This window comes from Sceloporus occidentalis, unplaced genomic scaffold (assembly GCF_023333645.1).
Source record: "Sceloporus occidentalis isolate IW3139 unplaced genomic scaffold, rSceOcc1.0.p SCAF_7, whole genome shotgun sequence".
Classification (NCBI taxonomy): Eukaryota; Metazoa; Chordata; class Lepidosauria; order Squamata; family Phrynosomatidae; genus Sceloporus; species Sceloporus occidentalis.
Genome location: NW_028316987.1, coordinates 24628759 through 24648909, shown reverse-complemented (window position 1 = coordinate 24648909; position 20151 = coordinate 24628759). Strand labels below are relative to the sequence as shown.

Genomic DNA, 20151 nt, shown 5'->3' with positions numbered 1-20151 from the left:
CTTCGCAAAGAGCTGAAATGGCATTCAGGGGTAAATAACCCCGATTAAGGTAAATTATGGTGGGCACTTGCTTCCAGATGGATTTGGGAGCGGGGATCCGAATCTGCCCAGTTCCATCCAGAGCAAATAGGTGAGTGGGAATGGGGCCTGAGTTCTGTTGTAAGTTGTTGCAAGAACTGCAGTATAAGATGATGTAGGTAAAGAGCTACCCAAATATTAAACATTGTGACTGTACTTAAGAAAATGAACATACTCAAATATGCAATGCTAGCTCACTTACTTTAACATTAGCAAGACCAAGATTTGAATATTTTACAATAATTTATTTAATAATGTTACACATAAACACGACGAGGAATAACTTGTCTGCACCAAGTAACAAATTTATGGCTGCAAAAAAATAACACACAGGTCAGCAAATATGGAAAGTGGTACAGTAACAAATGAATATTGAATGAATGTCAGTTATTTACAAAGCAGACAGCCAGCATGCTGTAGTGATTTGAGTGTTGGGCAAGGACTATACGAAACCAAAACTCAAATTCTTGGTTGGCAATGGAAACCCACTGGGTGACCTTGGGCAAGTCACACTTCTTTAGCCTTAGGGAAAGGCCATGGCAAACCTTCTGAACAAATCTTGCTAAGAAAACCCTGTGAAAGGATGTAAGTCACAAATTAACTGAAAGGCACACACCAAGAACATTTAGAAACATACATATGTTTACTCAGAAATAAATTGGATGTAAATGAGCAGGAGGAAGTAGCCTTAGTGTATCCATTAAACAACTGCTATAACATAAGGGGGGAAATCATAGGTGATTCTGTTACCACCAAATTTTCCACTAGTATAGGCAGTAAAGCCCTCCCGTAAAACTATAAAGGATGTAACTTGCAAAGACACATTTGCAAACTTGAGATACTTAAAAATAACATACGGTGTATGTAAAATTTTCAAGTAGCATCAGCCTAATTTTTATCAGTAGTCAGCAGATGACTTTTGTAATATCTTTGGCAGGATGGTTAGCTAGTATGCAGAGAAGTGAGGAGAAGTAATTGACATAATTCAAAAGTAGGAAGAAGACGAAAAGGTAATTCTTCACCAGCACTGCTGGAGAGATCTCATCTAGGGAGATTCTTGCTCTGTGTCCCTGTAATGTGCTTCAGATGCATGACAGGAAGGATGCCCTCCCATGGTAGTTTTAGTTCATTGAGCTAGAAACAAGGGGATCCGTTAAATCTATAGGAATTTTCCCCACATTTCTGATTTGGTACAAGGTAGACTTCAGAAGGCACCTGAAAACGTGAACAATTCAACGGACTTCATACACTGAGGGTGAGTAGAGATGGCTGTGCGGTCATAGTATGGAGAACTACTGCAGCTATGAATTCCACTGTTAATGTGCTCGTGCATATAATATGTACAAGTCAAGCAATCCAAAGGTAAACGGCAACCATTTTATGGTGTCCTTTTAAAAAAAGTGTCTGCATTTTCAAGAATATTAATTCAAGCATTGATGTAAAATATTAAATGACACTTTCTTGGAAATAAGGAAAATATATGAAGGTAACTTGGAAGTTTTAAATAAAAGGTTGGATGATCACCTGTCAGGGATTTTTAGCTGTTGATTCCTGCAGTGGGTTGGACTAGATGACCCTTGGGATCTCTTCCAATGCTATGATTCTGCAATCACTAGGATATGACAAAAGCCAGTAAGATTTTTGAAATCTTCCAAGTGCTCTTGAAAGGTTCCTGGTTTTAATTTTACTAACATTTCACTTTTACATTTTCTGACACACCATTGAATTCTCTAGATACAGCACACTGACAATAACAGAGATGGCATATCTCAAGCATCACTATACAGATATGTCATCTTGTTAGTATCAGTGATTAAGTGGACGTCCACAGTAACGTCACTAGGGTTGGTGTCACCTCCTCTATTGAACTTCTCCACTACCACACAGAATTCTTAGGATTTTTTTGTACTAATGTTACTCATAAATTGTAATTGCTTTATCACTGAATCTAATGGTAATAGCTGTGACATAAACAACTAGCCCAATCACAATTGTACTTTTAAATTACAGTATCATATGCACATCTTAAATGTTTTTGCGTCTGCTTAGTTTCATGTGCTTAAAATGAGCAGTTGGTAAAATGTGATGTTTTTAAAGAAAATTTAAAAATATATAAAAAAAATTCAAATTTAGAAATTTCATTAAACTGGAGATTCGTCTTTCTCCTCACCCATCTATTCAGCATCTTAATGGGACACAGGTGAATGTCACACCCTGTTTCTGCCCAAAAGCTGATGTTTGAGGAGCAGTGGTGTCTCCCCCCTTTAAGGTGTCACCTGGTGCAGTCTGTACCCTCATAAAGACGCCATTGGAAGTTCAACATAGTCTTTCAAATAATACTCAAGTTCTCAACAATCCATTATGTTTGATTAGTTTCTTTTACCAAAAAATACAATTCGTATGCTTGCACCTCTTAGGAATTCACTTTGAATTCTTTAAAATTCTGACTTACATTGCAAGAAGATGCTCTGATGCCTCAACTACTAAATACATCTTCCTTTGCCACTGAGTGCTGATCCAAGAGGCACCAGAAAGCTCAGGGTCCACTATATGTCTGTCTTATTAGCAGTGAGGTCATATGCATATTTATTAAAATGTGAATACTACCGCTTTATCCCCATGATTCAATGTCTTCCTGAGTTCAGCTTCAGCTTCTATCATTTGCATTGCCATCTATTTTCTGGAAAACATATTTGTATATTACATCAAATACCCATCTACCCATGATTAGTGTTCTTGTTGTTTTCAGTATTGGGGGATATCTGTTTGAGATGAATCAGAGAGAAATAAAGTGTATTTATTACATGATATATATAAGAAATATATCACATAACGCATATTCTCTCACACAGAATCTCTCCCTGAATAGACTAGAGGTGTTTTCACCTTTGTTCCTCCAGATGCTTTGAACTACATTTCCCAGAAATCTGGGCCACTGACTATGCTAGTTCAGACTTCTGGGAGTTGTAGTCAAAAACAGCTGGCAGTCCATTGGTTGAGAACCACTGGACTAGTGCTACAAACTATGAGTTCTTGCTTTTATAACTGGCTTGTTAAGAAATAAGCTGTGTTTTTTTTTACTCTGGATTGCTGGGGAAATTATAGAGTGCCAGGTCTGGACATCCAAGAAAGCAGAGTATACAAGCACAATGGCTTCACCCACGATTTCTATATCACATTGGACTACTAGCATAAATGTGAAAAATCACTTATAGCTGATTCATGTCACAAAGCCATACTTTTCAGCCACTAGTTTTTCCGAACATGGCTTTTTCTACCCTCTTGAATTTTTTGAGTTCAACAGACAGTTCCCAGTACTGGAGGTAAAGCCACATTAGCTTTCCATTCTGACGTTTATTGGTGTTTAGCAAATTGCTGCAAAAAGTATCATGCCTGAAAATATTTTTTAAGCCAGTTTCCATTTCCAGGTCCACAGCAACCGGATCAGTTGCTGCTCTAACTAGCATTTTCTTCTCTATTTCTAATCGCTGATGTCTTGGTACCACAAGGCTGCAATAGATGTCCTGTCTTTTGGTAAGGGCTTCTTCAAACTCTTTTAATAAAGCAGTAGCTCTCTTTTGCCACTCTTCTTCCTTCTCCAAGCAATTCTTATACAAAGCACCCACTGCTCCAGAGTGCTGCAGAATTTGCTTCTCTTGATCCAATTTTGCACGTTCTTGTTCCAGAGCTCTTCTTTCTTCTACAAGTTTATGACTCTGAGAGACAAGGGCTTTGCGATAACTCTGTGTTCGGTTCTGTTCCTTTTCCAGTTCCAACTCTAAGTGGGCAACTGTACGACGGTTCTCTGTGATTATGTCACGGTATTTAGATTCAAGCTCTCTCTGTACCAATACCAGTTTTCTATAGTAATCCCGCTTCTCTTTTTCTATCTCTTTCTGGGACTCTCTGGACCAGATCCAACCTGAAAAATGAGCAAATAAAAATGAAACTACAAAACCAAACCATGATTCATTGTACAAAATAGATTTAGAGGTATTTTCAGAAATACCTTGTTCCCATCTCTTCCACTCAGTAATATATTGCTATTTACTGGTAAGTAAATTATGCCCAGAACTGGAGAAGCATCAATTGCCAATACCAGTGAGAAGGTAGTTAATTAGATCCCTATTGTTGTTCAGAAAATAATTAGCCTGAAGGTAGAACAAAGCTTCCTGGTTCCTGCTAGATTTAGAAAACATTAAACCCTTTTTGAAAATTGTCAACCAAAGCTAATGTTGGATAATCCACAGCAGGATTATCATTTTTTCTGTGCTGTAAAGTAATATAGGCTCCAGAAAGCTACTTCAAGGCCTGTTACACACTGCCAAAATAAAGCTGCTTCAGGTCTCTTTGGAGGTATGCTATTTAAATGATGCATGGGTCCTAAGCGTCTGGAGGTCGTGCCAAAGCCACACTCCATTCCTGAGCACTGAAGTGCAGCTTTGGTGCAGCTTCCGGATTCTTAGGATGCATGCATCATTTAAACAGCATACCTCCAAAGAGACCCGAAGCAGCTTTATTCTGGCAGTCTGTAACAGGCCTGTGTAATTTCTAAAATAACCTTGCTTATGAGTCTGTAGTGGAGGGATTTGTAAAAAGCCTTTGGAAGACCAGATAAATACAGTGGACCCTTGTTATACGCTTGGGTTTGGTTCCAAGATCCCCCGTGTATAACAAAATCCATGTATGTTCAAGTCCCATTAAATATAATGACATAGCAAAATTGTGTCCCTTATACAAAATGGAAAATCAAGGTAAATTTATACTTTTTTGGAACATTTTCAAACCGTGGATGCTTAAATCCGTGTATAAAAAATCCGCGTATAAGAAGGGTTGACTGTAGTATCTACTATTAGATTACACTTACCGACAGGTTTATTTTAATAGCAAACAATTCAAAAGCCTAAAATTCTTAATGAAGAATCCTCTAGTGGATTTCAAAGGAAATGTTCCACTTATATTTAAATAAAATTTTATAGCACTACTTCCAACACCCACCCACTAGTGAGCATAGTTGCAACAACCAGACGCAGGCACCCTGCTGCAATTCCTTGTCTCAGACCTGCTCCCTGGCAGGAGAGGTTGGAAATGCCATCTTCTTTGCACCCTTCCAGCAGCTGAACAGACCTCCTTCACCCAATCCATCTCCTGACTGTTAAAGTGAACCTAGGCAGGTTGGGCTAGTAGATGTTATTTTTTATGGATATGTAACAAAGTAGCACAATAAGATGTTACTATATATATCTGCACACTCTGGAGATATATCACATGGAGGTTATCTCATTCTTGTCCCACGCAATTGCGGGGGGGACTTTCATATGATGTCGCACAGATCCTGACATTAACCTGTCTGAAAAGCACAACTGACTGATTACGCAAAAGACTTTCAGATGACGTTGTGCAGATCCCATAATTAACCTGTCATGAAAGTGACACTGGCTGGCATTTTGCAATAATGGAAGTTCACATTATTGCAATGCTGCTTTAATCAATCAATCAATCAATCAATCAATCAATCAATCAATCATGGTATTTATACCCCACCCTTCAGCCCTAAAGGCTATTAGAGCGGCTTACAATTCTTATTTTTAATAAGAAGATTCCCTGCCCTCAGGTTTACAAGCTAAAAGACACAACACAAAAGGAGAAGGGAATAGTGGAGGGAAAGGGGATGAGGTCCAGTGGTTCTTCTCTCCCTCTGAGGCCTGGACTAAGGCAGATGGACTGGAGGGAGGGCTCTTCTTCAGGCTAGCCCTGATGGAGCTGGGTCTGCATGTTCACTACCTCACAGGCTGGCGGATGACACTTATGGAGGGAGGGTGCTCTATCTTCAGGCTAGCCCTGATGGAGCTAGGTCAGCCTATTCACTCCTTAACAGTCCGAAAGATGATAGTATGGAGGGAGGGCGCTTTATCTTCAGGCTAGAGATGACAAGATTGATGCTACAATTTGAAAGCCTTTCATGCCATCACAGTCACAGACAGGTTAATGATGGGATAAGGACAAGGGAGCAGTCCTGTCCCTATCCCGTTTGTGTGTGATAATCTCCAATGAGTTTTCCTATCCATATGGGCTTTGGCTGACTTTATCCCATTGTAAGCGAGAGCCACTCCGATGGGAGATTTCTATGAATCTGCTAGACTACAGTCTAGACACCTAGGTCAAAGAGCTCAGTCTAGTCCATACTAATATCCTCCAAGACAATTTAGTCCATAAACTGCAATGTAAAATATCACGTTTTAATTCTGTTTGTAATGACACTCACGGAATGCAGCCAGCCCCAACATTGGAACCAACAAAGCGTAATTCCATTTGCTTCCATGGCCATCATCATTTCTTGCGTTAGGCTGGATGTTCCAGTTAGGAGGATCATTTAAATTATTCATGGACAAACCTTATAATCAGAAAAAATATAAATACATTTTAGGCATCTAATATTTAGTTGTGAAATATACTGTCAGCTGCATACTTTCTAACCTACATATTATCAGTACTACCCTTGCTACAAAATGTAATTTCACTTACTTTTCTTCTCCTTGGCCCCGTTTTCTCCTTAACTTGACTCTCCTCTTCTGTTTGCTGCTTTCTTCTGTCACAGCTCTGAAACTCTGCCCTCAGTTTCCTCCCATTTTCCTTCATGTTTTTACTCAGTGCTATATCCACAAAATAGGTGTACACATATTTCCTTATAGAGTCTTGTGAGATCTACAGGCATATGCAGGGGAAATTAATTTATTTACTTGGTGCTGCCCATGCGATTTTACATGATCTAAAGCAGTGGTTCCCAACCTGTGGGTCGGGACTCCTTTGGGGGTCAAACGACGCTTTCACAGGGGTCACCTAAGACCATCAGAAAACACATATTTGCATGTAGCAGTGGAAATAATTTTATGGCTGGGGGTCACAACAACATGAAGAACTATGGCCCTATACAGACAGGCCAAAATAAAGCTGCTTCAAGTCACTTTGGAGGTATGGTGTTTCAATGACACATGCATCCTAAGAGTCCAGAAGCCACACCAAAGCCATGCTCTGGTCCTAAGGACTAGAGTGCAGCTTTGGTGTAGCTTCCAGACTCTTAGGACGCATGCATCATTGAAACACCATACCTCCAAAGTGACTCAAAGCAGTTTTATTTTGGCCTGTCTGTATCAGGCCTATATTAAAGGGTCATTGCATTAGGAAGGTTGAGAACCACTCATCTAAAGAAACTAGATCATTCACAGGAATTTCCTACCAGATTTTTTTAAAAAAGGCTCCCCAACACATACATAGCTCATTACTTGTATCTTTCTGTCAAATTTACACATATGAACATTAGAGAAAAAGGCAGCAGCTTTCTGTGGTTCCAATGGGACCATACTCTTTGCAGATATGAAATATTTCTCAGTATTTGTAGCAGTTACATTAAATCAATATAGATGTCAAGAACACGAGAGATAGAACAAATCCTTACCTTTAGTTCCAGTAAAGCAGTGATGTAATATGATTATTCAAAACACAAAGGTTGAAGTCCCTTGATGAAAGCCATACTAGAACTAAAATGAAATAAAGGCACCCCTTAGTTCTTGTTCTGGAAATAAACAAGTAAATTGCAGTTAACAAAGCCCCTGACAAAAAGCTCCTTTCTAAATCTTTAGGGCCTCTTACAGACTGCCAAGATAAAGCTGCTTCGGGTCTCTTTGGAGGTGTGCTGTTTAAATGACGCATGGGTCCTAAGAGTCCGGAGGTCGCGCCAAAGCCACACTCCATTCCTAAGCACTGGAGTGCGGCTTTGGTGCAGCTTCTGGATTCTTAGGATGCATGCATCATTTAAACAGCATACCTCCAAAGAGACCCGAAGCAGCTTTATTTTGGCAGTCTGTAACAGGCCTAGGATTTCTTACAGAAACATTAGCACTGGGAGAATGGTGAAGGAGGGCTAGAGAAACAGACTTTTAGAGTAAGGTTGTCTGCAATAAACCGTGCAATGAAACTTGAGCTGGGAGAGAATGGGATTCTGCTCTAGCCAAAACTACTGTAGCTGTGTGTGCTTGCCTACAAAAGGGTAGCTGCCTTCAGAATGCCTTCTTAAGCATGCATCAATAGCAAAACATGGAAAGCAGATAAGCCTGATTCACCGACTACTCCAAGCATGTTAAAGAAACAGAGATCTATAGGTTTGGCCACTAAAATGGAAATCCCAAGAAAAGGGTCAGTAGGAGAAAGAAGGAAGGAAGGAAAGAAAGAAAGCGCATCCATTGATGCATTTTGGAAGAGGCTTCCCTGCAGTATCTAGAAGGTTTAAAATCTTTTTGTTTCTTTATGCGTGAATTACCTGACATTATTGCTTCATTTCAGATGGGAAAACTGTTAATGCTGAATTAAAAAATTGTTGAAACACGTTGCGCTGCTCTTCCTTTTTGTGGTCCGGGAACCTATCCCTATATTTTCCATGTTATTTCTCCCTGTGGTTCCAAATGTTCTGTTAAAGTAGTAATAATGCCCAGGAACACAACTGAGGTATCCATGTGCACATTTTGGAATAACAATAAAATATTGTTTTATTAAGAAATACTAGATCCTCATCACACACACACACATAAAATGAACAGCAGATTTGGCCATTTGGCCACTCCTAACAACAACTGGCCAGGATTACAATGAGACACAATTGTGACACGTCAGTGAGTGATTACGTTTGTCAATCAAATTACAGGCCTTCAAAGTAATACTAGATAGTTAATTTGAAACAGAACTAGCTACAACTGATAAGAGCCAAGGGACTAGTTAAAGGAAAGCACAAGCAACTGGTCAAAACCAAGATATCAAATAGTGAGGGCTGAACCCATTCTAGTGCAAGCTCACAGATCAGTGACTATACAAAACTATGTACATTACTTTCATGAAAAAAAACTTGCATACTTGTTTAATTTAATTTAAATTCGTGAGATTTTAACTGTGACCTGTTTGCAGATTATTTTAATTTTTACATCTTTAATTGTTATTTTAATGGGGGAGGGATATGTGGGTTATATTTAAGCTACTGTTGGGATTTTATGTAAGTTGCTCTGATTGCTTGTTGAAAGAAGCGGGATATAAATAAAAGTTTTGTTTATTATTTAGAATCATAGAATCGTAGAGTTGGAAAAGACCACAAGGGCCATCCAGTCCAACCCCATTCTGCCATGCAGGAACTCTCATTCAAAGCATCCCTGACAGATGCCCATCCAGCCTCTGTTTAAAGACCTCCAAGGAGGGAGACTCCACTACAATTTGAGAGTGTTTGTTCCACTGTCCAACAACCCTTACTCTCAGGAAGTTCCTCCTAATGTTGAGGTGGAATCTCTTTTCCTGTAGCTTGCATCCATTGTTCTGGGTCCTGATCTCTGGAGCAGCAGAAAACAAGCTTGCTCCCTCCTCAATATGGCATCCCTTTAAGTATTTAAACAGGGCTATGATATCACCTCTTAATCTTTATTGTTAGCATAAACACAAAGCTGGTGTTAGCGCACACTTCTTCAATTAAGAATTTTTTAGAACCATTAAACAAGAATGCTAGATTGATCACATAGTACACAAATAGTCTATATAGGTCACGCTCTTGTAGGATGGCAGCATGTTGTCAATGGAGATTTACTCCTGCACTCCAGGTATGTGAAAAAGAGCCACAGGCCACTCTCTGGCAGCTAATGTCCTCATGACTGCAATACCATGGAGCGTGTCCATGTATGAATGACAGACAAAAACATTAGCATTTCCTGATGCAGAAACTGGAAGTAACTTACTCTAGTTCACTCTCCAATAACCGAGGCATTACATTAGGATGGTAATGTACCGACAGATAACGCCACACCTATTCTGGCATAAACTAACATTTGAGTTCCCTGTTGCAGTTATAGGGGTGCAGACACATTGGCCTGTTACAGACAGCCAAAATAAAGCTGCTTCGAGTCACAGTGGAGGTATGGTGTTTGAATGATGCATGCATCCTAAGAGTCCAGATGTTGCGCCAAAGCCACGCTCCAGCCCTAAGGACTGGAGCGTGGCTTTGGTGTGGCTTCTGGACTCTTACGACACATGCATCATTCAAACACCATACCTCCACTGTGACTCGAAGCAGCTTTATTTTGGCTGTCTGTAACAGGCCATTAAATGGTAGTATGGCATGGTTCAGGTGGTGACTTGTGCCGGGCCTCAAATTCTGTTGTTGGTGCTGATGAGAAAACATGAAAGACAGGGGGAAAGTGCATTGTGTACTTCACAACAGCAGCTTGTAACATTCAGATATCTTAAAACATTAAAATGCAACCAACATAGGAATTTTGGAGAAGCATTTGCAAGCGGATGTTGTGTCCCTGCCCCTATGCACTATATGCATATCTTTTTTTATTATTTACATATTTTCATTCAGACATGTATATTCATGTTTTAAAATTTTATATGTAAATACAAGTGTTGCTTCATTAAACTCAATATTTAACTCAACGCATGTGTACATTTTACACATAAAAAGGTTTGGGAAGAGGAGAGAGAGATGAGCAGTACAGAAATGTAGTTGCTATTGGTATTGCTATTAATCTACATAGACATAGATGCTGTATCCAAATCTAGCTAGTGAGTGGTCCAGGTAAAAAAAGGCAATCTTTATCTCACCATCTTTTGATGGAGGAGGAGGAGGATGGAGGACCCAAGAGGGCAGGAGGAAACCTTTGAGAGAGAGCTTCCCAAAAGGGGGTGTGGCCTAAACCACATGATCAGAATGGCCTGTTACAGACAGCCAAAATAAAGCTGCTTCGAGTCACAGTGGAGGTATGGTGGTTCAATGATGTATGCGTCCTAAGAGTCCAGAAGTCGTACCAAAGCCACACTCCAATTCTTAGGGCTGGAGCGTGGCTTTGGTGTGGCTTCTGGACTCTTACGACGCATGCATCATTGAAACATCATAGCTCCACTGTGACTCGAAGCAGCTTCATTTTGGCTGTCTGTAACAGGCCTTTGAATGACAGAAAGAGAGAAAGTGCAGAATTTGCATGCAGGAAATCCCTATCTATTTAAGGAGAGGGAAACAGAATGCAAAAATCTTCCAAGACAGGATCTGGTGCGTAATTTAGAAATGTGTGAAAAATGCCAAAGAGCACATAATATCACAGAATCACAGTTGGAAAAGACCACAAGGGCCATCCAGTCCAACCCCTGCTCCCTCCTCAATATGACATCCCTTCAGATATTTAAACAGGGCTATCATATCACCTCTTAACTTTCTCTTCTCCAGGCTAAACATCCCCAGCTCCCTAAGTCGTTCCTCATAGGGCTTCATGGTTTCCAGACCTTTCACCATTTTAGTTGCCCTACTTTGGACACATGGCTCCAGTTTCTCAATGTCCTTTTTGAATTGTGGTGCCCAGAACTGGACACAGTATTCCAGGTGGGGTTGACCAGAGCAGAATACAGTGGCACTATGACTTCACTTGATCTAGACACTACTATTAATGCAGCCTAGAATCGCATTGGCCTTGTTAGCTGCTGCATCACACTGTTGACTCATGTTCAACTTGTGGTCTTCTAGGACTCCCAGATCCCTTTCCCATGTAGTTTCATTCAGCCAGGTGTCCCCATCCTATATCTGTGCATTCCATTTTCCTTTACATTCCTCCCCAGGAGATGGCCCTCAGGGAGACAACCTCTCCCTCTCTGGGCCCTTTCCTCTTCCCTCAGGCTTCCCCTCGGAGCCCCTTTTTCAGGAGGAAGAAATTGTGACGTCACAGCGGAGGGAAGAGAAACGCACCTCCAGACCTCCTCACAGAGACCCTTCCGCCGTCACTCAGCCGCCGCCATCTTGGTTCCACCGCGCAAGCGCAGTAACCCTTCTTTCGCTCACACTGGCTTTATGTTTTCCGCTTGGAATGTACCAACTCGGTCGGAGGGGGGGTGAGACTACGCTACACACACACACACACAGGGAGCCTTTTAAAACATTAACATTCATAAGACGGCTTGGTTAACAGTACAGAAAATTAAACCGTCTGTGTGCCTCCAAGCCTTGGGGATTGGACTCCTGGGCTCAGGAAAAAAAAAAAACCTCCCCCGGGTTGAGAATGGTACGGTCTGGTAGGTTGTGACCGCGGTTCTGTCAGGACGCCCTTCAAGCTTCACCTTCGCGCATGCGCAGTCGCCCTTTCTACCGGCCGCTGCAAAATGGCGGCGGCGGTGCTGCGGAGGCTGCGTCACGTCCCGCTGTTCCGCTCGGTAAGCGACGGAGAGGGAAGGAGTGTGGGCTCTTTGTAGGCCTGAGGGGGCGAGGCTGGTGTTAAGGCTTGGTTTGCGTCTGGAATGGGAATATAATGCGGGTTGATAGCGCTTTAAGCAGGGCCAAGGCTCCATGCTATGGAATTCTGGGAATGGCCGTGTGTTGGGGGTCCGGAGCGGAGCAGAGCTCCACTCCGGACCCCCAACACACGGCCATTCCCAGAATTCCATAGCATGGAGCCCTGACCCTCCTTAAAGCGCTATCAACCCGCATTATATCCCAGTGTGGATGCCCCTCTTAAGAGACTTCTCCTTCCCCTGCATTATATCTCCTCCTCCTCCTTGGCATTCAAGCAATCCTTGAGTAGCACCAGTTGTATCTTCGCCTTAGGTAAGTATGCTAATCCCATCCCACTTACACAACCCAGTTGCAAGGATGCCAACATCCTCCCCGAAGAAGCAGGAGCCCAGCCCTCCCTGCTATACATCCTGATGTATAAGTCAAGACATTTTACTCACCCCCCCCCAAAAAAAAAGAAAGACCTGGCTCAACTTATAATTAATAACAATAATAATAACAAAATGTATTTATATCCCGCCTTTCCAGTTGGATCAAAGGCATCTTATGACGGTAAACAGCGTTACAATACATTACAATACCAACTAGTTAATATAATACAAACCTTGTAACCTAAAAACCCACCCACTCTCAAATTTAAAGTGACCTTTCGGACCAGCTACCGATAAGGAAGGTCAAGATGGAGCAGAGTAGTCAATCTGGCAAGGCTTGCTGGGAGTCACCGCAACATATGAAGCGTTGCCTCCAAAGTGAGCCGAAGCAGCTTTATTTTGGCTTGTCTATGCAAGCCCTAAAAGAAGCTTTGGGCCTGTTACAGACAGCCAAAATAAAGCTGCTTCAAGTCACAGTGGAGGTATGGTGTTTCAATGATGCATGCGTCCTAAGAGTCCAGAAGTCGCACCAAAGCCACGTTCCAGCCTGGAGCGTGGCTTTGGTGCGACTTCTGGACTCTTAGGACACATGCATCATTGAAACACCATACCTCCACTGTGACTTGAAGCAGCTTTATTTTGGCTGTCTGTAACAGGCCTTGGTGTATGGGCCAAAATGCACACTGCAGAAGTAATCCCGTTGGAGACCGCTTTTGCTGCCCTGGCTCATTGCTACCCTGGGAATTGTAGTTTATTGTGGCACCAGAGCTCTCTCTGACAGAGTTCACTAAATGTCTTAATAAATAATAATAATAGGATTTATTTATATGCCGCCCAATCACTGGGAATCAGAGCAGTTTACAACAGAGGGGATAATAGACAGTTCCCTGCCCTCTAAAAGACACGACACAAAAGGAGAAGGGAATGGTGGGGGGATCAGGTCCAGCATTCTCTCCCTCTGAGGCTTGGACCAAGGCAGATGGACTGGAGGGAGGGCTCTGCTTCTTCAGGCTAGCCCTGATGGAGCTGGGTCTGCCTGGTCACTCCCTTGCAGGCCGGAAGATGACAGTTATGGAGGGAGTTGCCAAACTACACTTCCCAAGAGTCTCTAGCATTGAGCCAGGGTGGTTAAAGCGCTCTCAAACTGGATTATTTTTGCAGTGTTGTTTTGGACCTATGTAAGCCTTTTCTCATCCTGGGGGCCAAGGCTTTCAACACTCTGATCACGTCTGACAGTTCAAGTGACGTCAGGCTGCATTCGTGAAGGATCTCTGGCCCTTCAGAAAAATGCATATAGTCCCTCACCTCTCCGTTTTTATGCCTCCCATTTCTCAACCAACTCCACGTAGAGAGATCTTGTAGCACCTTTGAGACTCAATGAAATAAAGAAATTGGCAGCATGAGCTTTCATAGGCTTCAGTCTACTTCCTCAGATGCATTTGGTGGTATTATTATTATTATTATTATTATTATTATTTAGAGAGATCTTGTAGCACCTTTGAGACTCACTGAAAGAAAGACGTTGGCAGCCTGAGCTTTTGTAGACTTCAGACTACTTCCTCAGGTACAGCCTGGAGTCAACGGAAGCTCAGGCCGCCAGCGTCTTTCTTTCAACGATATAGCCATGTCATTCTGTAGAATCGGAACATAGAGAGATCTTGTAGCACCTTTGTAAGAGACAAATTGGCAGCATGAGCTTTTGTAGACTTCGTCGGGCCTGTTACAGACTGCCAAAACAAAGCTGCTTCGGGTCTCCTTGGAGGTATGCTGCTTAAATGATGCATGGGTCCTAAGAGTCCGGAGGTCGCGCCAAAGCCACACTCCATTCCTAAGCACTGGAGTGCAGCTTTGGTGCAGCTTCCAGATTCTTAGGATGCATGCATCATTTAAACAGCATACCTCCAAAGAGACCCGAAGCAGCTTTATTTTGGCAGTCTGTAACAGGCCTCCGATGCACTTGGTGGAGTGGAAGTCAGGCACAGACATATACAGTATGTAATTTGAACTGACATCCTCACATACCAAGGGCACATATATGTCTGTGCCTGGCTTCCACTCCCCCAAAAGCATCTGAGGAAGTAGACTGAAGTCTACGAAAGCTCATGCTGCCAATCTGTTTGTTTCAGTTAGTCTCAAAGGTGCTATAAGCTCTCTCTACGTACTGATTTTATCTGAGGTTCTATCATTTTCAGGAGATACCACCCCATGCCAATCTCCCATAAGTTGCCAGTTGTTATAAGACAAGGTCACCAGTTTGTCCATCAGCTCCATACAGAATGCTTCACTGTCTCAGAGCATACAGCCCCACCACCAAGGACTCCTCTTGGAAGGCAATCTGAACCACCACATATCTACCATTATTATCAACCTGAATCAATCCTGAGCCCAAAAGTAGAGTTATAAACAAAGTCACAGTATTTTTCTTCTTCTGACCAGTGGAAATATCCCTATTTTTATTTTATTTTGGTTTTTTACATTTCAAATATATAAGATCCTCATTTATTCCCCAGTATGTCTCTTGAAGAGCAATCACATTCTGATTAAGGTCCCCCCCCCCAATATTGAAATACCTTTAGAGATATGGAAGTCCTAATGCTTGTGGTCAAAAGGGACGAGAGTGGTATAAAGACACTAATCGTAATAATTAGTCTCGTTCAGCCATAAAACTAAACTTACTTTAGTGTTAGTGAAAGAGTCTGAGTAAATGCCTTTCTCTCTCCTGGCAATATTCCAGGGTCAGCTGATTTTGCTTCCATTTTTAACCACCAGTTAGCATTGAATGTAAACTCTAAAATGTACTTAGTACTGACTGTGGTTTGTTGAAATATGCCACCTTTATAAATCAGTGTTTGAATTCAGCTTGGGTCAATTAACCATTGTTAAGAGTATTTTTATCTTTTTATTTAGAAGTGGAAGCGAAAGCCTCCGAACTCCTTATGGCAATCTCAGAGGAGGAGGAAGAGGTGGAGGACAAAAAAGCTCAAAGTTCATTAAATCTTGTTCACCTAACAGAAAATCCTGTAATTACTGCTAACACTCCTTTCAACTGTAGCACTTAGTACTTTAGCACTAAAACTAATGTCCTTGGCTGCTGCCACACTGCAGTTTGACATCACTTTAACTGTCATGGCCCCATTCTGTGGAACATGTACTGTAGTTTATTGTGGCACCAGAGCTTTCTGACGGAGAAGGCTAAATACCTCTCAAAAATACAAATTCCCAAAATCCATAGCATTGAATCATGGCAGTTAAAGTAGTGCCTGACTGCATTAATTTTGCAGTGCAGCTGCAGCCCTTTTCCCCTATTAAAGCCTTTGTAACTTCCTATGACAACAGTTGCAGCCAAGGTTATCTTGTGGTAATGTAATGAACCGGTTCTGTGACTTAACTCTCCTAAATTTGCCCTAGAAGGAGCTATAGTGTTTATGGAAAAGCAAGCTGCCAGTATAATAGAAGAAATTATAGTTAATAAGGGCACAAGAAGGCAAAAAGCAATGGATTCTTTGGGGCTTGGTTTTTGAACTTGGCAACCTTATATGAGGGCAAAATGCCTCGGAAATGCTTATATTGAACAGTTAAGTTGTAACATCTTTGGTGCTGCTACTTAATTGAACAATTAAATTGGTTGTATCATCTGCTGGTGCTGATATGTTAAGAGCCCTTCTTATAAAGTAGGAAAGAACATTAGGAATATGATGTAGCAGACTATGTTGAGTGATGATCCTTCAGGGTCCAGTAAGAAGCATTTTTAAGCCTGTTATTGAGTCCCAGGCTTGAAAAGTAGTCCTCTGATCAGTGACTTCCAGTATATACTCAACTATAAGTCGACCTCATGTATATGTCGAGGGCAGGTTTGGGAGCCAAAATTATGAATTTTGATATGACCTATAAGTTGAGGGTAAAACGTAGGGAGGAGCACGCAACAAAGGATGTAAAGAATGAAGGAAAGGAACATGATGCCAAAGAATGCTGCTATTTTCCTGTCCAAGCATTCAAAAAGATCAGAAGCAGCACCACAGTGGAAAGAATAGAGGACGTTGGCGTTTCTTTTAGGTTGTCCGGGGAAGCAATAAGCTCCTACTTTTTGCTACTCTACTCAAAAGAGATGGTTCCTATTTTGACTTCAGGTACAGCACTTGCATTGACGCATGAATAAGTTGACCCAGGTTTTTGGGGGTCAATTTTTTCACTCAAATTTCTAGACTTATACATGAGTATATACAGTAAATAGCTCTTTCCTTGTTGAAGGGAAGTGACAAGTAATAACTGTAGCCTCTGAAGAACAGAGCTTAAAATCAACTAGAAACTCATAGGAATACCAAGTGTACTAGCAAATATAAATTCATGTGATTGAAATCATAAGACCCTGTCCCTGCCTTCTTTCTAGTCTAAAGTATAAATAGTTTAGACTGTCCAGTGGCCTTGTTACAAGAAGGAAGTCAGTTTAGGTCAGCTGTAATCCACTGCATTACTGATGCACTGACTAATTAAAGGAAGCAACGGGCCTAAGTTTACAAGACCTTAGCAGGCCTTAATAACAGGATTTCTTGGAAGTATATCTTTGCTTATATCACTATAAATCTAAGCCTACTTGATAATACATAACAACAACTGGATACTGATTTGTTTTCCAGAAATCGATTAAAATGTTTGGAATACAGTAGTTTGCTTTAATTGTACTGTATTCATGTGAGTTATGTCAAGCAATAAAAGAAACAAAGGCCTGTTACAGACTGCCAAAATAAAGCTGCTTCGGGTCTCTTTGGAGGTATGCTATTTAAATGATGCATGCATCCTAAGAATCCGGAAGCTGCACCAAAGCTGCACTCCAGTGCTTAGGAATGGAGTGTGGCTTTGGCACAACTGCTGGACTCTTAGGACCCATGTATCATTTAAATAGCATACCTCCAAAGAGACCCGAAGCAGCTTTATTTTGGCAGTCTGTAACAGGCCAAAGGTTATGTTAACTGTAAAGTTTATATGAACAAACTAAACTTAGGTTAACTCTGAAAATACACAATGACACGTAATAGCACAGTGATATATAATAACAAACCTTGTCTCTGTAATATGATTTCGGATCAAAGGAACTCTCTGTGTTAAAGGTACATTTTGTTCATGTTATATCAGCTTAGGAGATACCTAGTAATAAATCCATATTTTCCAGTGTCAAGATAGCAATTATATAGGCATGCAATCTGGGCAATCTAGATGTTGTTTAAAGCAATAAAATTCTGGGTTTTTGTTGAAGCAGAAGGTAAACATATGGCTGTCTTTGCCTCTTCTCATTATTCCTTCCTTTAATTTTTTTTCCTGTGGCAATTGTGGGGAAAGCTGTAAGTGTTAAATTTCTGCATGTTATGCAGCTGTAGAAGATGCAGGAGCTATGCCAGAAAAATGGTGACCAATTCTAATTACAGCATGAAATAGCATATGTTGAATCCTGAATCTTGAGTGAGTGAGAACAAATATTGAAAGGAATGGTTTTCAGTCACTTATTTCATGAGACGTCTTAACATTGTCTTTCTCATCCTTCAGCAGGGAGCTGCAGCTAGCCAAGCTTTCTCTCGTAACTTTCACTTCACAGTTTATGGAAAGAAAAATGTATCTGCTAAAGTTTCTGATGCAGTAAGTTCTTATTTGCCTAATGTTTGTGTGAAATGTTAGTTTGATCTTTTGTGAAAAAAATATAATGCAAGCCAATAAGAGTCATTAGATGTAAGAGTTTAAAACTGCATTTAAGAGTTTAAAGTTGCATTACTGTATTTCATCCACCTCAGTCAACAAACATGGACTTTTAACAATTATTATTATTGTGGTAATCATTATTTTTCTCCTTTCAATAAACATCCACGTTGGTTGACTGAGGTGGATTTTTAAAAATGCCAACACATGAAAAGCTTAGAATACTGTCCCCTGTGGCTCATTCTTCATGTCTGTTCATACTCTGGAAAAGAAAAAAAACAAGCCTTCCTGCTTTATTGGTTTCCAAACGATTTTAGAATGAATGATTCCAAAAGAACAAAATATTCTTTCAATGCCAGCAAAAAGAAGCTACTGCTGTTAAAAGTGAATTCATTACTTCAACAGTCTCTAAATTCAAGTGCTTCAGTGACTTCCACCAGTTCACTGGTGTGACTTTATTTTAAAAAATCATCACAAATGTATATTTCTTGAACAGTTTCCACTTAGCTCTGAATTTTATTATAATTGACAGTACAAATAGATCATTGCTTGATACCCGTGACATAGCTCACTCCTCTTCCTCAAAACTTAAGATTTGACCCTGGTACAAGATATTGACAATCTTTGCAAGAAAATGAACTGAAGACAGTGCTTGCCCTGTTCATTTTTTCCCTAGTGCAAAAGTTAAACCAAACTTCTATTTTTCATTAAAAACACAAATTAAAAATGCAAATTAAAAGCAGTTTTACAAACACATTTAAAACTTAATAAAATAGAAACAACACCTTCCCCATTGAAAGCTTGTTCTGCCACAACATATTAAAAACCAAATGCCACTTTAAAGAAAGAAATTTTATCTACAAACAGAAAGATAGCAAGGAGGCAGCTAACCACTTTGGGGGAGAGAGTTCCACAAGTTGCCAGCATCCTCGAGAAGGCTCTTTCCCATGTCCTTTCCAGGTATGCCTGCTGTGATGGTGGGACTGAGATAAAGTCATCCCTGGTTGATCTTAGAGCTTAAGCAGACTTATATATGAAGATACAGTTTTTTTTAATAGGTTGGACCCAAGCTGTATAGGGCTTTAAAGATCATAATCTCTGCTTTGAATTCTGCCCAGAAATGGATCAGCAGCCATTGGAGCTGTTGTAGTAAGGGATTTACATGAGCCCTGTAACCTGCCCCAATCAACAACCTGAGTGCAGCTTTTTGGAGCCACCAGAGTTTTCAAACAGTTTTCAAAGGCAGCCCCACAAAGTGCATTTCAGTAATCCAAATGGGATGTAATCAAGACATATGTCATCATAGCTAGATCTGACTTCTCAAGGAATATGTGCACCAGTTTTAGCTGTGCAAATTCACTCCTGGCCACCACTGAAACTTGGGCATCCAGGCTTATATCTGAGTCTAGGAATATAGCCAAGCTGTGAACCTGGGATTTTATGGGAATTGTAACCCCATCCAACATAAGCTGAGTCCCTATTCCCTGATCTGCTTTCTGGCTGATCAGGAGCACCTCTGTCTTGTCTGGATTAAGCTTCAGTTTGTTTACCTTCATCCCAGACAGCGCTTGAGAGCTGCATGGAACCAAACTTTTGTCACCTTCACAGATCACACCATCATATTTTTGGCTACCTTTTTTGGACATGATTGTCAATCTACATCTTGTCTTCCCTTCCTTGATTTTGGCCAAATTTTGGACACTTTGTAGG

The 20151-nt window shown here is 40.9% G+C and overlaps 2 protein-coding genes across 8 annotated transcripts in view; one reads left to right on the top strand and one right to left on the bottom strand.

Annotated features, from left to right (window-relative positions):
* Positions 1-302: 302 nt before the first annotated feature.
* On the bottom strand, positions 303-11933 carry CCDC127 (coiled-coil domain containing 127). 5 transcript variants are annotated; one of them, XM_089532414.1, is made up of 5 exons: positions 11846-11903; positions 7535-7651; positions 6604-6783; positions 6344-6472; positions 303-4000 (listed from the first exon to the last, which is right to left on the bottom strand). In XM_089532414.1, exons 4-5 carry the CDS (start codon positions 6462-6464, stop codon positions 3321-3323), a joined length of 801 nt encoding a protein of 266 aa, XP_089388540.1. In that variant the 5' UTR covers positions 6465-6472; positions 6604-6783; positions 7535-7651; positions 11846-11903; the 3' UTR covers positions 303-3320. The 5 variants fall into 5 exon arrangements, with proteins under 5 accessions (XP_089388540.1, XP_089388536.1, XP_089388535.1 ...); XM_089532410.1 differs by lacking the exon at positions 6604-6783 and having other exon boundaries at positions 7535-7616; positions 11846-11933; XM_089532409.1 differs by lacking the exon at positions 6604-6783.
* Positions 11934-12206: 273 nt separating this feature from the next.
* SDHA (succinate dehydrogenase complex flavoprotein subunit A) overlaps positions 12207-20151 on the top strand; it is a 33063-nt gene continuing 25118 nt past the window's right edge. The window contains exons 1-3 of one of the 3 annotated variants that reach the window (XM_089532406.1): positions 12207-12306; positions 15664-15776; positions 18295-18384. In XM_089532406.1, the coding sequence (XP_089388532.1) occupies positions 12222-12306; positions 15664-15776; positions 18295-18384 (288 nt within the window). In that variant the 5' untranslated portion in view covers positions 12207-12221. The remainder of the gene's footprint in view (positions 12307-15663; positions 15777-18294; positions 18385-20151) is intronic. The other 2 variants (XM_089532407.1, XM_089532408.1) reach the window with 2 other exon arrangements.

What these genes read in the sequence shown, in the direction of transcription:
- CCDC127 (XM_089532410.1), bottom strand. Translation starts at nt 6,464, where the DNA reads ATGAATAATTTAAATGATCCTCCTAACTGGAACATCCAGCCTAACGCA. An exon ending in GTTGGGGCTGGCTGCATTCC is followed by an intron (nt 4,001 to 6,343) that starts GTGAGTGTCATT and finishes CTCATTTTTCAG; the next exon opens with GTTGGATCTGGTCCAGAGAG.